General features: G+C 50.6%; 1 protein-coding gene across 2 annotated transcripts in view; it reads left to right on the plus strand.

Annotated features, from left to right (window-relative positions):
* Window positions 1-17,721, plus strand: part of SLC22A23 (solute carrier family 22 member 23) — a 182,879-nt gene that overhangs the window by 149,396 nt on the left and 15,762 nt on the right. The window contains exons 5-10 of one of the 2 annotated variants that reach the window (XM_060614927.3): window positions 3,117-3,244; window positions 12,169-12,271; window positions 14,252-14,484; window positions 16,142-16,174; window positions 16,307-16,330; window positions 17,406-17,529. In XM_060614927.3, the coding sequence (XP_060470910.1) occupies window positions 3,117-3,244; window positions 12,169-12,271; window positions 14,252-14,484; window positions 16,142-16,174; window positions 16,307-16,330; window positions 17,406-17,529 (645 nt within the window). The remainder of the gene's footprint in view (window positions 1-3,116; window positions 3,245-12,168; window positions 12,272-14,251; window positions 14,485-16,141; window positions 16,175-16,306; window positions 16,331-17,405; window positions 17,530-17,721) is intronic. The other variant, XM_060614928.3, reaches the window with a different exon arrangement.

Here is a 17,721-nt window from a genome sequence, read left to right on the forward strand (position 1 = left end):
TACTGCACAGGCTTCTCTCCAAATCACTTATAAATCGTGTGTGTGTGTGTGTGTGTGTGTGTGTGTGTGTGTGTGTGTGTTTACTTATTTACTTTGTCCATCTACCTGTTTATTTACAGAGATCTCCTTGTACAGGACTCTGACGTTGTGGTCAGGGATACATCCATTTGGGATGATCAACACATGTTAGAAAAAAATACTTTGGTGACTGAATGGGTGTTTGAGCTCCAGAACAGGCCCACACCCACCTCTTAAATGCAAAGATCATGCCATGCATTTGCAAAGGTACTGTCCTTGAAGCCTCTTCCACAAGCTTTGCAAGTCTCAAAGATTCTCCAGGAAGAATCTTCCTCATTGTCATTTCTCGTAAAGGGTATTTAATTATTCTTAGCCATTTTTAGTTACCCAAAGTCTGTTGTCCTCAGGCACAATTTGGGTGAGACAAAACAAGTGATAGAGGGTGACGGGGGCAGCCAGCCGGGTGGGGCAGCCAGCCGGGTGGGGCAGCATCCCTGAGACCCATGAGCCTCTGCATCGCCAGACTGCATGTGACTCCTTCCCCATGGGACTGTGATCTCTGGGGAAAAAACCTCTTCTCCTGAAGGGCAAGGGCTCTGTGGGTCCTGGTAAGAGGTGAGCAGCTGTCCTCACTGGAGTTTAATGCCTAGACTGATGGGATTTCAGTAACAAAAATGTTGGCTTTTTATGTGTAATGCAGGGCTTTACCTTGAAGACAAAATGGCATCAAATAGACATCACTTTGTATTTTCCCAGAACTGTCACCTGCCTCCCATTCAGGGATCAAAACTGTTCACAGTAAGCATCTCCCTACAGTTCTCCACAACTAGCCCTACCCTGTTGGCAAAGCTTTAGGGTAAATCGAGGCCAAGGACCTCAGCGTGCTGGGGACATGCAAACCTTGTGTTCTGGTGGATGACGCTCCTTGCTTGTTTACTGGCCCTGTGCCTGTAGCCCTGGGCACCTGGGGATCGGCCTCGGAGTAGAGGTGAGCTGTGCTCCTCCCCACTGCTGCCTCCTGTGCTCTGGGCCCTATTCCTCTCTCATCATGCTTGTTTATGGTCTTGATTTTCAAATTCCACTCCCTGCTGTAGAGTTCCATAAACATTGGATATAAATTATTTTCAATTATTTTAAAAGAACTCTAAGCTTTCTCATGTTGTATACCATATTTTACACTTCAGAGACCACCTGCAAAACCACCATGTTGTCAGAGTAATACATTAGCTGGTGTCCTGGGATGCCTTTTAACAAGATTCTCCCAAAGTGGCGAAGCATATTTGGACCACCTGCAAACGTGCCCATGTGAGAAAGGTGGCAGCTGTGTGCTGGTGTTGGCGATGGGGCCTGTGCGCTGCCCCCCACCCTGAACGGCACACCATGGTCCACGCAGCCCCCTGGTCCCACGCTGAGGCCACAGCCATGCGGAGCCGAAGAGGCCCTGCACTGTCGCTGTGCCCAGTAGTCAAGTGCCGTGGCAGGTGTCCCGCCACGTTGGGGGCTGTCGTGTGGGGCATCCGGAAATGGGGGTGCTTCTTGGCTGGCCTGAGGCTCTCTATCCAGCCTCCCCAGCGTTGTTTATAGAAGCACCTTGATCAACACACAGGTCCCCACCATCACCCGCCGTGGGGCCGGCCACTCAGAATGGCCTGTGCAAGGAGTGCTCTCTACCCAAATCAGGACCTAAAATCTACAGTCAGGAGCAGCTTAACCCACTTCTCAGAGCTCAATAACTTGATCAGACAGATTAGAGGACGCAGAAAATGAGCTTGATTTAATAGTTGTGTTTGGGATCCTGCATGAAGAAATGGAAGATTTACAATCCAGCTTCTGGATTACTTTAATTAGAGGCTCTCCAGAGCTAGTATGGCCAGCATGGAGCAGTTACAATAGTAACGTCTCAGCAGCATTCGCCATGACTCCTTGATACTGTGTAACTGAAGTAAAGTATGGTGATAGCCGGAGCCCTGGCCTGATTTCTAGCTTTTGCTTTTCTCCCAATTAGGGGGGCCACCTCCCCTATAATAAAGGTCTAAGGGAACATAGGGAACCCCTGTTCCTGCATGTGCTGTCTGTGGCCGCTTCTGCATATGGCAGAGTTGAGAAATTATCACAGAGACCTCGTCGTGTGCAAAGTCTAGAATATTGACTTTCACCTTGTACAGAAAAAGCGAGCTGACCCTGCTCCAAACAGGCACATGGTTCTGTTTGGCTGACTTGTAAATGTCGTCATAAAAGGAAACTTAGAAAGTGCTTTGATAATAAAACACTAGTGGTTTTTTTATTATTATTATTGGGATCCTCACAAGATTTCAGACTAAGAACAAACAAGGAATCTGTTGCTAATAAAACTTGAAAACTGCTGTCTTGCAGCATTATCTCAGAGCAGTGTGGCATGTAGTTAGCAGCAAGATGAAAATAATTCTATAGGCAAGTCCTGTGAAATGTTCGAAAACTGAAAATAACTGTCCAGTTGCTCGTGCCGGGCATTTTTAAAACTTAAAATAATTCTATTAATGTTTGTTTTCATGACAACATATAACAAAAGCAGCCCTTCAACAAACTGCTTAAACATGCTTTAGAAACACATAGTTATTTGGAAGAGTTTACACTGATTTCTTGATATAATTGGTAGGATGTTATTCCTATGTGCCACATTTTAAAAATCGTAAGCTTTATACTTTTTTTAACTTTATTTTTGAGAGAGAGAGAAAGAGAGAGAGACCCTATGAGTGGGTGGGGCAGAGAGAGAGGAAGAGAATCACAAGCAGGCTCCACGCCATCAGCACAGAGACTGATGCGAGGTTCGAACCTGTGAAACGGTGAGATCGTGACCCAAGCCGAAACCAAGAGTCAGACACTTAACTGACTCAGCCACCCAGGCACCCCAGTTTTATACTTTCTCAAAAAAACAATTAGACACCGTCCACTGCTATGGTTTGGCTCAGGAGAGTCCTGAGCATTCACTGGCCTTCACTGCACGTGGGTAGGAATGAACACCACCCACCTGTGAAGCTTCCAGGCTCAGGACAGAAGCTGTTCCTCTGGATGCCCTGCAGAGTTGAAGACATTCACCAGTTCCCTTTGTCTCTTTGAAGGATATTCCCCGAGTCCCTCCGGTGGCTGATGGCTACCCAGCAGTTTGAGTCTGCAAAGAAGCTGATCTTGCACTTCACACAGAAGAACTGCATGAACCCTGAGAGTGACATCAAAGGTGTGATGCCCGGTGAGTACTGCTCACATCAACCCTGCAGCCCCACCCAGGTGGGGAGAGGTGCCTCCCATGCTGGACCAGGAGTCATCACTCTCCTACCAAGCAGCTTCCTTAGCTGTTTGTCTGCAGCCAAACTAGGAATGTGGGTGAATTGAAATTCTCTCCACCTTCCTTTGGAGAGAATTGAATTCTCTCCTGATTGAGCCTAACACACTGTGGCACCCCACATAGCCTCTCCAGACCCAGAAGTGAGGCCTGAGCCTAATATGCACCCACCTGTCAAGGAATATTTGGGAGGGGGACAACCTGAGTCTGGAACACAGCCTTGCCTGCCAGCCAGGTTTATATACCAGCAGAGTCCTGGCTGGGGGTAGGACTTGTCTGTACTGTCTCTGTTTTCCCTAGCATGATCTTCATAGATGCCATTGTTGGTTTCTGTCGTGACCTGTTTGTTGGGCATCCAAAGCAGTGGAGAAGTGAAGTATTTTAATATAGCAGTTCAGATCCATAGAATTTGTCTGTGCCAGGAGCATCACCACAAGCTAGATCGGGGCTTTCAGGCTGGGGATCCTATATTAAGTATCACCAGGACATCATTAAAATCCATATTCTTGGGCCCCTCCCTGGTACCCAGAGATTCTATCCAGTAGATTTGGAATAAGCTCTGAGAAGCTGCATTTTTAATAAGCACCAGAAGAAATTCTGAGGTACATGGCACACAGACCTTTTGAAAGTCCTGATAAAACCAGTCCCAAGCTCTGACCCACTGCAACAACCTGACAACCTGGTGTAGACAGAACTGTTGTTATAAATTTCCCAGGAAAATAATCTGCAGGCTCTAAGACAGAACATGCACATCCCCCTCTGCATGATCTGAAATTCTGTCCAACAGATATTTTTGAAACACCTGCTGTGTATCAGGCATCAGGCACTGTTCTAGAACAGAGAAAGAAACAGGCAAAGCCTGGCTTTCGTGGAGCTTACCGGCAAGCAGGGGAAGGCATGCAGTGAACAATTAAGTGTATAATACATCAGGAGGAATGAATGCTGTCAGAAAAATCCAGAGTAGAGAGATAGAGGGTGGTGGTGAGGGGTCACAGTCAGATGCTCAGGGGGAGCCCGGCTCCAAGGTAACAGGTAAGCAGAGACCTAAGTGCGGGAGGAGAATGGACGTCTCCATTCACAACAGGAAAGGAACACAGGAAATCTGAATCACACTGGCTAGGAAGAGCTTCTGGAATCATCTATTCCATGGTTCTTAGGCTTTTCATTAGACTCCTGATTCAGGTCTGGGGTTCATGGTCAATAAAAGTCCCCCAGATGCTGCTGCTTAACCAGGTGGCATCTTTGCCTTGGCCTGTACCTATGACCTGGCAGATGGGGACAGTAAGGCTAGGCAGCCTCCACCTATAGGGTAGGCTTGATCTGCCAGGCACTTCAGCACAGGCAGAAGAGTTCAGGAAGCCTGGAACCCTTGCATTACTGGATTGAGGAAGGACATGAATCAGGTCTGCTTTACATGAAGAGTACTGAGTGCTGGTGCTTTGCAGAGGGACATCTGTGGTCCCTTTTTATCCAGTGGCAATGATAATAAACAGAATAACATTTACATAGTGCTTGTATGTCAGTCACTTTTCCAAATGATTTGCAAATACCAACTTCTATTTAATATAGAATCTAAGTGCCTCACATATATTAACTTCTATTTCTTCACAATAGTCCTCTGAGAGAGGTACTAAAATTATCTGGAATTGCAGATGAGGAAACTGAGGCACAGAGAGGTTAAGCATCTTGCTGAAAGTCAGACTAGTAAGTAATTGAGCTGGGACCTGAACCTGGGAAGTCCAAGAGAGGCAGCTTCACTGTGCTGCTTCTGAGAGATCAGGGGGAGCTGAGAGACAGAGATACTACTGTAACTATGGAGAAGAATGAGAATTGGTTTCATTTCCCCTTTGGGGCCATGTTTGCTCATTTTGGAATGTCCAGCCATCTTCCCAAACTTCTCTGGGCCACATTCATTAGCAGGTTCATGTTCTTAAGTCTTACAGTATAATTTGTTTCTGGCATTTCCCTAATTAAATCACCACAATCCACTTCTTTCCGGTTAAAATATTGTCTGGGAAAAGCTTGTTTTCTCAATACTAATTACACTGATTCATTTTCCTCCTATTTTTGGCAAGTGGTATTCCATCTTTTTGCCTGTCTTTGCTTATGAGTTCTGCTGCTGTCCCAGCAGGAGGCGGGGGGAGAGGTAGCTTGATGCATGTGACTTTCCCCCTCTTGGGAGGGTTATCACTGCGTTCACTCCCAGGGGACACATGTTTCCCCTCTGCCTCTGGAGTTCTGCTCACTCCCAGCTGTCAAATGCGTTGAAGCCAGTGCTGGGGGAAGGTAGGTGAAGTCTGCTTCATCTGAATCAGCCACTTCCAACTTTCTTAGGCTGGCTTGTTTTTCTGCTTGGAATCTTTCTCCCATCACCTCATCTCGTCCACCTGCCAATACCTGTCCCTTACTGGGACTCACATTAATGAGTCTTCTTCTCTCTGACCTCACTGCCCCTCCCCTCACATCACCTGCTCAGAAATCCCTCAGCAGTCTCTAGGGGCCTTCCAGCTAGATCCCTAAGACCTTCACTGAAGTTGCTCAGAGACCCTGTGTCACCTCTGCCTGCCTCTCCAAGGCGCTGCAGCCCGCATTAGGCTCTCAGAACACACCGAATGCCTCCCCACTGCAGGGCCGTCCCCACACTGGGTCCTCCTGCTACCCCATCTATACTGTGGTCAGCTCCTCAGGGACGAGGTCAGCCCTCCAGTTAGGTGTTTTCCCCCATCATTCACGTGCAGCTGTAGCTGACCAGTTTCTGTGGCTCCTTGTTGGGGCCGATCACCCTGCCATGGACAAGAGCTGGCATGGCAGCCTGGGTGTGCAAGGCTGGGCTCCCTTGCATCCTGGCACCAGCAGCAGACCTGACACGAAGCAGGCTTGCCCTGAATGTCTACTGAACGATTGAATCGAGGCCTCCCGCAGTCCGGGAGGGGGCAGGGCAGTTTCACATGGGAATCGGCCATGGCTGCTGGACACGTCACCTCTGGGTAGATGAGAGTCTCAGGCCTGGATGCATATGGGGGTTGGGGTGGGAGCAATGCTCATGCCCCTGCCAGCACATCCTTTTGTATTCATGCTAGAAGAAAACCTGACGTTCCAGAATTGTCCATGCCCTTTCCTCTTTTAAAGCCATCTTGGTTTATCTTTGAACATGTCAGCTTTCCCCAGCAGAGTTGATAGCTGAATTTAGGTAGATCAGCGGATGTGCCTCCTGAGTGTCATGGTCAGTGTCATTCCTGCAAACATTAGTGTCACAGAAAGCGACCAGGAACTGGCATCTGTCCTCACGTCCTAATTCCCAAGACTTTCAGCATCCTCTCAAGAGTCTGAGTGCTGCTGGCCCCAGCTGTGGCCTGTGGACTGCAGCCCACCGTGAGAAGACATCTTGGAGTCAGACCTGTGCTCAGCCCCTGGCAATAGTAACGGTAACACAGGCAGTCATTGGGCAGTGACTCTGCAGGCATGGGTGACACTCTCCACCGGCATTTGATTCTCACCAGAGTCTTAATGAGGTCAGTCGTCACATCATCCCTGCTTGACATATGGGGATGTGGGGCCCAGAGAAGCTAAGTGTTGGGGAGCACTGCTTCTTGCTGCTGATGTGGCTCCATGTGGAAAGAGCAAGCCCCGTGCAGGGAGTGGGTGTCCTCTGTCCTCATGCATCAGGCCCTCTCTGGGAAGCACCCCCCCGGAGAAGCCCACCTGGCCCAGCATTGCCAGATGGGAGGGTGAGTCCCAGCATGAGGCTTGGAGTCTGCCCTTACTGCCCCCTCTGTCTTGTCCAGATGGACAAGTTCGGAAACTGAGGTGAGAAGAGGGTCTGTGAATTACTCCTCAGAGTCCCCAGGTTAGGTAACTTGCCCAAAGCCACACCACTAGAGAGTGATGACACCAAGGTCAGCCCAGGCAGGCTGACCCCAGCGCCCTGATCCTAACCTGAGTGGTTACAGAAAATTTCTCCTCTGGGCTTCAGGCCAGCTGCAGTCACGTGCACAGAGAGGGAGTCGCAGAGGTCAGCACTGCTGGGTCACTTGTCAAAACTTTGGGTAGATTTTGAAGAGAGAGCTGTGTGAGGTGACTTCGCTAAGGTCCGTATAGTCGCTCTCATCTGCTTGCTTCTGAAGCACTTACCCAAATGGCCAAGTGCCATCATTTCTAAATCCACACCTGAGGACTGAGGGGCTGTGTGGGGGAGACAATGGGCGCCTTCTCTACTTCTGAGCTTGGGCCTGGGCCTCAGAGCCACTGCCTTGGAGCTTTTAGTGCATGCCATTGACAATGGCTGTGATGGGGGTGGGGGACTGCTATGCTGCTCTTCCTCTTCCTCCTCCTCCTCCCACTGCTCCTCCTTCTCCTGCCGTTCCTTCTCCCCCTGCCGTTCCTCCTCCCCCTGCTCTTCCTTCTACTCCTCCTCCTCCTCCTGCTCCTCCTCCTCCCCCTGCTCCTCCTCCTCCCCCTGCTCCTCCTTCTCCTCCTCCTGCTGTTCCTCCTCCTCCTGCTCCTCCCCCTCCTGCTGCTGCTCCTCCTTCTCCTGCCATTCCTCCTCCCCCTGCTCTTCCTCCTGCTGTTCCTCCTCCTCCTGCTCCTCCTCCTCCTCCCCCCTGCTCCTCCTGTTCCTCCTCCTCCTGCTGTTCCTCCTCATCCTGCTCCTCCCCTTCCTGCTGCTGCTCCTCCTTCTCCTGCCATTCCTCCTCCCCCTGCTCTTCCTCCTCCCCCTGCTCCTCCTGCTCCTCCGTCTCCTGTTCCTCCTCCTGCTGTTCCTCCTCCTCCTGCTGCTGCTCCTTCTCCTGCTCCTCCTCTTCCTGCTGCTGCTCCTCCTGCTGTTCCTCCTCCCCCTGCTCCTCCTCCTCCTTCTTCTGCTGCTCCAACTCCTGCTCCTCCCCCTCCTCCTGTGCTCCTCCCCCTCCTGCTATTGCTGTTTCTTCTCCTGCTACATCTGCTTCTCCTCTTCCTGCTCTTCCTCCTCCCACTGCTCCTCCTGCTCCTCCTCCTGCTGCTCCAACTCCTGCTCCTCCCCCTCCTGTTATTACTGTTTCTTCTCCTGCTACATCTGCTTCTCCTGCTTCTGCTCCTCCTGATTCTGCTCCTCCTCCTCCCGTTCCTCCTCCCTCTTCTTTCCCCTACTTCTCTTGTCTTCTCTTTTCTATAACTGATGCTTTCCCAGTTTCACCCGTAATGCATTAACAGTGCACACAAGCATCAAAGCACAGCCAGTTAATCTCACACCCCCATCCAAACAAACACAGATTCTCGTCTGTGTGTGCTGTCCCTGCATCTCTGAGCCTGGGCTTCGGTGCACTATCACCGTCTTCTCCCTGTGCTGTCCTCAAGAAGCACGGTTTGGCCCCTCGCCTGGATCTCTTACATACGTAGAGGTCATGTCTCCTTCTGCGTGTCTGCAAGGACACCTCTCCCTTCTACAGCTGTTTGGGGGGGAGCCAGGACAGTCCTGGTCAGCCAGAGCACTGGGCTAGGAAGGCTGCCTGCCCACCAAGGGCCACGTGGGGCTTCATCTGCTTCCTTCATTTGGGCCTTGTAGGGGCATTGTCCCGCTTAATAGCTGAGAAACTGAGGCACAGAGCAGCTTTCCCAAGGAAGCTCAGCAAAGAGAATCAAAAGTGGGATTCTGCCAGGTCTCTCAGACTCCTTGCTGTATCCCAGGTTAGGTTGTGACCAAACATGCAGAGGAGAAGGGGCAGGGAAATACAGAGTGGAGTGGGAGCTGCTGGCTTGTCAAAACTAAATAAGCCCCACTTGGTTTTGTTTTGAAATTATTCTTTCTTTTTTTTAATGTTTATTTTTGAGACAGAGAGAAACAGGGTGAGTGGGGGAGGGGCAGAGAGAGAGGGAGACACAGAATCTGAAGCAGGCTCCAGGCTCTGAGTTGTCAGCATAGAGCCTGATGTGGGGCTTGAACCCACGATCCATGAGATCATGACCTGAGCCGAAGTCAGACACTTAACCGACTGAGCCACCCAGGCGCCCCATTTTGAAATTTTTCTAATGGCTGTGAATCCAGAGGGTCAGAGAGCTTGGGAGGAGAGACAGGGAGAGGAAATGCTTTTATCAGTCATTTCCTTGGTGCTCAGAGTCTGATCAACTTGCACTTCCCCTTCTTATTCTCATAAGTCACGTTCAGGGACTTTAGGACATCCCTGATTTCTGTCTGATGACTAGAGAGACAGAAAGGCCTCCTGTATTCAGTTACCTTAGGGTGTCTCAAAAGTCATCTGATGTTTCTCACAATGCAGAGATGGGGGATTTTTGTCCCAGAGAAACAGACCTAGTGCTGAGGAAGCTTTATGTTGTTATTCATAGGCTGGTAAGGTATGTAACAGAGACAACATGTCAATAGCTCCAGACAGGTTAATCTAATTCCATTTAGAATAATGCAGTTACCCCTGTAGACTACAGTCAGTTATTTAGACCTTGGGCTCTACAGTTTAATCCTATAAAAAAGAAAAATTAAGTCACAATTGAAATTGCTGCAGTTTCTTTAAACATCTATTTCATATACAATAATGTATTAGCAGTTAGGTTTGGACCACATTACAAAAAGAGATTTTAACTTCTGTAAACATGCTAATAGACATTTAAATTTTCTTCTTGGATGATTTCCATGGTGAGCAAGTGTGGCTATTATAGTTGATTCCTGATGAGTTTTATAACCATGAAGATACTAAGATCATTGGATCCCACATTATCTGTTAACTGTAACATTGCCATGCTCTTTAAAAGTTTTTTAGTGTTTTAGCCATGGGGAAAGGATGTTTGTAAATCAGATTAGTCTATTTTTGCAGAGGGGAAAATAAAGGTTCCGAAGAGCTTGGGAGTCGAGGGGGATCCGTGGACAGACACCCAAAGTGCTAGCTGTTCTGGCTTTTGCACACACCTCAGGCTTTGCACCTAAAAGTGGGAAGGAAGAAAGGTCTGGGAACTCAAGTGGCATGGCATCCCTTTGACATCGAAAAGGTTTTTCCTTCTCCCTTCAATGCCCCAGCTGGTGACATTGATCCAAAAAATGTTTTGTTTAAGTAACTCCTAAAGCCTTATGGTTAAGCAACATATTTCCCTTCAAACTGGAATCAAGGAGGTGGAAGAGGCCCTAGGAAGTGCCAGAGAGCACACCAGTAGCAGTCCCCATGCACGTGGCTGCTGCAGGGTCTGTCCCGAGGTAATTCTGTTTCCTCCAAGCACAGAAGCCCTGCCCTCATTAGATGGGGCCTTCCCACCCATACTACTTGGCTTTGTGTTTTTGTTTCTTTCAGTAAACGTATTTTGCAATAATTTTAGGTTTACAGAAAGGTTACAAAATTAGTACAGAATTTCTGAATATAGTCTCCCCATTGTTAACATAATACCATAGGACCTTTGTCACAGTTGAGAAACTGCCATTGGTAGAGTAGTGTTAACCAAACCCCAGCCTTCATCTGGATGTCGCCAGTGTCTCCATTAATGACTTCCTGTTCCGGGATCCCATCCAGGATCACACTTTGTTGTCATCTCCCCAGCCTCCTCTGGTCTGGGCCTCGTTTCTCATGGCCTTGACAGTCTTGAGGAGCACGGGCCACGCAACCAATGGGTTAGGTCTCCTTTTTCTTGTTGAGCTCCTGAGTAGAGAGGATTACTCCCTGAGGATCTGCTGGGCTAGGAGAGCACAGAGGGGCCTTGGGGGCTGAATGTATGGCATTTCTGCTCGCAGACACAAGGGCAGATCCTGAAGGCTGGGACATTTCTGTGTTTTGACCCTCCCTGTTAAACTGCCAGGTTGACACCTGGGCTTCAGCAAATGTCAATGTGGCATTGGGGCACTAGTGGACTCTGTTCAGAATGGCTTTCAGAGCTAATCTGAGCCTCATGAGGAGTTCTGTCTAATAACTTTGTAGTTGGTCATATCACTCTGAGGCAGAACACTTTCTTGCTCAGCCCCCAAAGACCTTTGACTGTTAACTAAAATGTACATATACACATATGTGCGTACACACATATATGCACTTCTGTGCATACATGCTCATGCATGTGTTTATTTCTCTTTCCAAAGAGATGCACACCCTTAGGGGCCGCATCAGAAGGAGCAGCTACAGCCACAGCCACTGTACTTCCCACCTGTGAAGTTAGGGAGCATATGAGCACATGCTTCTCCTGGTCTCTGAACAGTGGGTGAGGTGGACAGATCAGACTCCACACAGAAAAGAACTGCTTGTTTTAATACAACCTGAACCTGATTAGTGCCTCTGTAACCCAAAATTAGTCCCTCTGTAACCCATTTGGGTTTGTTTGGTTTTTTTTTTACATGTTTTAAAATGTTTATTTTGAGAGAGACAGAGCATGAGAGCATGAGCAGAGGAGGGGCAGAGAGAGAGAAGGAGAGAGAGAATCCCAAGCAGGCTCTGTGCTCTCAGTGCAGAGCCCGATGTGGAGCTCGATCCTAGTAACCATGAGATCATGACCTAAGCCTAAATCAGGAGTCAGACACTTAACCGACTGAGTCACCCAGGCACCCCTGTCATTAAGTTTGGTACTCAGGCAAAGTGGAGTGAGTCTACACTCATTGTTTATTTGTATGTACCCTGCCTCACTCACAAGAAAGGCTTTGCAGTGAAAAGGTACACTTAGGGTGTGCCTCGGCTCCCTTCAGGCCCCATGGGGAAATTTGAACGGCAAAGTCAGTGTTTCTGTGAATGCGTTTTCTATCCTGAGAGCCAGACCCTATCCTCTGGCTTAAAGGAAAAAAAAAATTGCCCCTTTTCATGATGCCCCAATTCAGGAACGCCTAGGAGGCTGCCTATCCAGGGTCTTGCCGACAGGTCACAGGTTCTCTTTGTCTGCAGAGCTGGAGAAGGAACTCTCCCGGAGGCCCAAGAAGGTCTGCATCGTGAAAGTGGTGGGAACCCGGAACCTGTGGAAGAACATCGTGGTCCTGTGTGTGAACTCGTGAGTCACAAGAGGGACACGAGCAGGGTGGAGGTCAGGGAGAGGCTGGAGAAGAGAGTGTCTGGAGGGGAGGCCGGCAGGGCCCTCCTTCTCCCACAGCTGCATCTTGAATTACAGCCACAACTCGGGGGTCTCTGGTCAGCCCAGGGCTTCGCACTTGGCCACGGGGCCCTGGATAAGTCTGATAAGCCCCAGGGTCGCTGTGTAGACCAAGAAGGTCTTTCCCATCTTCACTCACAGCTCAATAACCCTGCCCTTCCCTGACCACGCAGAGTGGCCCTCACTCAGGGTCACAGGTCACCTCAGGTGAGGGAGGATGTTAACTCTCATTTGATGTTAGAGACTATTGGAGGGCAGGGGGCAGGGTTTGCAGTCAATTTTGAAAGGCATCAGGACTCCTGTCCTGGAAAGAGAGAGACCCAGAGTCAGGGCTCTGTTCCTACCATTCCCCATGGCTATTTCTATCAAAGCCACTCCACTTCATCAGTTCTCGATGTTGGGGCTCCTCCTGTCACCTTTGTCCTACAGACAAGGACATGGAGGCCCTAGCCACTCCATTGGTCAGGGCCGAGCCCTCAGGCTTCAGCCTCCCTGCCCAGAGTCGGCTCCAGACATGGCCACCGTGCTGCTGTCCAGTCTCAGGCAGATGCCGGCTAGGCTAACGGGACCATTACAAATGGAATGCCTTTTCCAACTTTAGTTTGAAAAAAAAACACAAATTGTAACATAGAGGAGATGCCAAGTTTCTATTTTAATGCTTCTTATTTGGGGAAAGGGGGATCAATCTCTTTGACCTTGTTATCTTAAAATTACCCGTTATGATCCGAAGACTTCCTTCTTACCAGAACAAAAAGATGATTTCTCTGAGACCTCTGTAGGCCAAGAGACAGAGAAAGTCATCTGGGATCCCCAGAGATTAACCGAATCTCCCCAGTTGCAAGATTATAAAGCGACTGCCCCAGCAGGTCCTTTGCTGAGTACGTCCCAAGTGGAAATGAGTTCATTTGGCAGACAGCAGCTTCCCCTGTGGGGGCAAGGCTCTGCCGCAGTTGACCTTGATGCATCCTCACAGTTTGATGAAAGCACTTTGATTTCCCCAAAGCACGGAAGTGGGGGTTGGGAGAGAAGGACATTTGTCACTCTGGGGTGGGTGCCGAGCGCTGATGTAACAGATGCGCTCCTGCAGCACTGCCCATGCCCTGAACATGCACTTGCAGCCTCCCAGGTGCATGGGTGCATTCGTACCCCCATCTCCCCAAGTGGACATCTGTCTGCAGCGGGTGGGACACACATTTCCCAGCAGGTTTATACGAGCCTCCCAGCCTCTGGAGGCGTTAGAGAGGCTTGACCCAGGGCAAAGGGAGGGAAACGATGATAAATTAAGAACTGAAACAAAGTCTCTAAAACCAGGTGTCTTCATTTGGCCTGACTTCCTGCTGGCTTCCCCAGGGTGTGTTTGTCAATAGCAGCAGGAATGGGTTAAGCAGGTAGTTCTCTGGGTGGATCCCCAAGTTTCCAGAACCCTGAGCACTGAAAGCAGAGTCAGAGGTTCAGATAGGCAGTATGTCTAGTAACCTTCTGCAAGCTGCTTACCCTCTTTAAGCCTTTTTTCCCATCTGTAAAATGGGTCTGACAGCAGCTCTTATGGTGCTGACATGGGATTAAGTGAGTTAACGAATGGGAGCGCTTTGTCTTACATGTTGGATCCATTTGATGGTGTTTGAACAGAATGTCTCACCGCTTTCATGTTCACACTCTCTGCTAAAGTGATGGTGAGGAGAGTGATCAGGCACCCCCGTGAGAAGGCTGCTGCTGTCCTTTCTCTGAAGTCTCTTTGCATTGCACCCCATCAGACATGCGGTCGTGGTAACAGCATGTTCTCTGTGATGTGTTGAGCTGCATGTCTGTTTCCTGGTCACTGAGCCCTCCTGTCCTTGTACGCCTGCACACCGCCCCCCTCGGCGTGTGCGTCTCCCACAGGCTGACGGGGTACGGGATCCACCACTGCTTTGCAAGGAGCATGATGGGCCACGAGGTGAAGGTGCCGCTCCTCGAGAACTTCTATGCCGACTACTACACCGTGGCCAGCATCGCCCTGGCGTCCTGCCTGGCTATGTGCGTGGTGGTCAGGTTCCTGGGGCGCAGGGGAGGGCTGCTGCTCTTCATGATCCTCACCGCCCTGGCCTCGCTCCTGCAGCTTGGGCTGCTCAACTGTGAGTGGGGGTTGGGGGTGCGGATGGGCCACGGGGGCAGAGCCTGGGGGAGGGGAGCTGGCCTGTGACCAAAGGGTGTTCAGCAGAGCTGGGGGAGACTTTAGGAAGTTTTCTGTGACCCAAGCTATTATTCCAAAGCCAACAGCTTGAGGGAAGTACCTTGGGAAGGACAGGTTTTAACTGGAATATCCATGGTGACTGTCCCTGAGTGCACTGTGCCTTTCCCCCTCCTGCCCCAGCCCAGCCCCCGGGCTGCCACTTGGAGCCTTCCTTCCTGGGTTCACCACAATTCCCTGCACGTGAGGCCTTCCCAGTCCTGGTGGACATGACTTCACTGACGGCCAGACTGTTTCTTTGTGACACATCACATGACCAGAAGAACAAAGCACTCTTTCATGGGAAACAAGGGGGACATTTGGACACCCCTACATCGGGACACTGCTTGTCAGCAGATGTTCCCAAGTTTACCAGCTTGCGTTTGGGCCAAAGAATTCCTCAGTAAATGTTAAAAATAATTTAAATGAAAATGAGGGAATCCATGTAGCGCCTCCAGCTGTGGGAGGCGTACTTGGTACAGCTCCTCGTGCATGGAAAAGGCACCAGGCATCTCTCTCTGACCTGCCCAGAGCGAGACACAAAAGAGCCGGGCAGCCGAGCCTGCTCTGAGCAGGCGCGGTCCTCCTGGGACAGGCTGGGACACTGCAGGAAACAGATGCCACCGATCATCCCCCAGCTTCACAAGGAGAGCCAGGAATCAGACTCACGACTGTCCAGGTGCAGTGGAACTTCAGGGAAAACAGCCTTCACGTCATCCACGCTGCGAGAGTCTGTATCCAGAACAGACGGAAAAACTCCACACTTTCTCAACCTCATTGTGCAAACCGGATTAAAGAGCAGCTACTTGCAAACCCAGGAGCCCTTTCTCTAATTTGGTCACATCCTCATGCACTCCGTATCTTAATGGGAGACTGGTCTTATTGTCAGCTGTGACCAATAAGGAAATGGAGAAGTGGCAACTGGCTCCTGACCATCCCATCCCCTTGTGCAAGCTCATGAGCTTTGGGTGACAGCAGCAGCCCCTGGGAGTGTCACAGAGGCCCTCTTTGTCCCTGAGCAGGAATGTCCCAGGCACTCCTTGCACACAAGTAACTATGAGCATCAGGGCTCGGAGCTCGCAGAAATGCCGCCTGATGGGTCTGCCCCCGCAGAACTTGCTGCTTCCTTGAGCACAGACCAGCAGTGACTCTGGGATAATTTTTTTCACAATGAAGTTAACCCTTTGGCTTGAGGTCTAGAAGGTGTGCTAGAGTCTCTGTTCTGAAGAGTTCCATTTTCTCCCCACACTTGGAGGCCAGAACGGTTTTAGCCCTCTCCCCTCCAAACAAAACGAGTTTTGTTTAGTCAGGTGCTAATCCCAGTGTCTAGGGACTCTGTTAGCCCCAGGTCTCCGTGTCCCTCTAGCACTTGGCCCCTCCATGGGTGTTGGTTCTGCTCCCCAAGTGGGCCTGGCGGGCTGGCAGTGGGGCCAACCCAGACGTGGAGGGGAGTTGGCTTAGAAACTGGTCCCATGGAAAAGCACAGTGACAGCTTTGTATCTAACATGCTTTCTCTCTCCCCTCTTTACCCACCTTCTTCACCTTCGTCTGCATGGGCCCAGTGATTGGGAAATACAGCCAGCATCCAGACTCAGGTGAGCCCCAAATGCCTGTGCTGTGCACATCACCATTTTTTATTGCACCCAAATACACGTTTTCATAAAGACTCACAGACCTGTGGTTTCCCTTCCCTCTCTCTTTCTCCTCCTCTCTTCCTACCCTTCAAGAGTTGCAGCTGAAGTTGGCCGTAGGTTGGACACTATAAGCATACATTTGTATTCTCTACTCCCTCTTGCCTCTAGAAAGAGCACCTCGTTTCCCCGTTTGCGCCCGGCTTGCACGCATGGCCTCATGTCTTCCGCCGGCATGGGCGGTCAGCGCAGGGCACCCTGGTGCCGACACAGTGCCGCGGGCTATCTTTCGGACAGTGCCTGGGTGACATCAGAGAACCCCAGGGAGCATTGGAGGCCTGGCTGACTGTGCTGCCTGGGGAAGCTGCTATCCCCCTTTGTGAATCGTGAAAGCTCGCTGCTCTTGGCCATGGGGATGGCAGAGCTGGTGTCCCGCATCTTGCTGGTCACACACGCCTGGCCTGACCCGAGCCCATGCTGCCAGGGCTTTCTGCAGCGGGCTCCCTGAGTTCGTAATGCAGCCTTGCAGGGAACTGAGCTGTGCCCCACGTGTATGACCCCAACAGCATGCCAATGCCCTGTGCTAGATGATGCGTGGGTGTGTGGTCAGACTCTGGTGCCATTTGCAAATGCCTGGATGGGTTAAGTCTGACCCTCTGGGCTGTAAATTCTTCTGTTTGGGCTATTTGAGTTTTTATTCCCTTAAATCCAGCCTAGTAAACCCTGTCCTGTGTACTGGACAGGTCAGCCCTGAGGCCAGAATAGCAGAGACCTTCTTTCTCTGAAAGCTGGGATAGAAGGGGTGTTGCTAGAGCACCAGGGAGACCAGCCTTCCCCTCTTTACCCACCTTCCCTCCTGCCAGGCCCGGCTTGTGGCCTAAGGAACTCTGGCAGAGTCCGCGTGAGCTCTAGCATTTGAGGCCCACAGGACATCACGGGAACCCCAACAAAGTCTCCACCAAGAGCGTCTGACCTCTTACACCTGACGTGCTCCTCGGTCTCCAGAGGGAACTGAGTGCCCTAGTCTGCACTTCTACTCGGGAAGGAGGAAGACCCTTCCTGTGGTCCCAGGCCTTCCTCCCACCCCTGTCCCACTGCTGTCTCTGCACCCCTCCCCCACCCCCTGCCTGCCGTGCCAGCCTCCTTTTCCCTTCCCTCCTGCCCCCCTCACTGTCTCCCTCTGATTCTCCTTCAGGTATGAGTGATAGTGTCAAGGACAAATTCTCCATCACGTTTTCCATCGTGGGCATGTTCGCCTCCCACGCAGTGGGAAGCCTCAGCGTGTTCTTCTGTGCAGAGATCACCCCCACAGTAATTAGGTACGTAATGGGAGGTGCCCCCCCAGGGCATCTTCTTCCTAGGACTCCGAAGAGGGCGGGAGGTTTAGCAAGGCTTGTGTGGAACGAACCAGCATCAGCTTTGTCCCACCCTGGCCTCCGGATGAGGGCGTGGCTTGTGTGCTGGACCTGTCAGGGCTTCCAATGGGGAAATTTGCCCTGACTCTGAGGCAA

This window comes from Panthera onca, chromosome B2 (genome assembly GCF_046562875.1).
Source record: "Panthera onca isolate mPanOnc1 chromosome B2, mPanOnc1 haplotype 2, whole genome shotgun sequence".
NCBI classification, from domain to species: Eukaryota; Metazoa; Chordata; class Mammalia; order Carnivora; family Felidae; genus Panthera; species Panthera onca.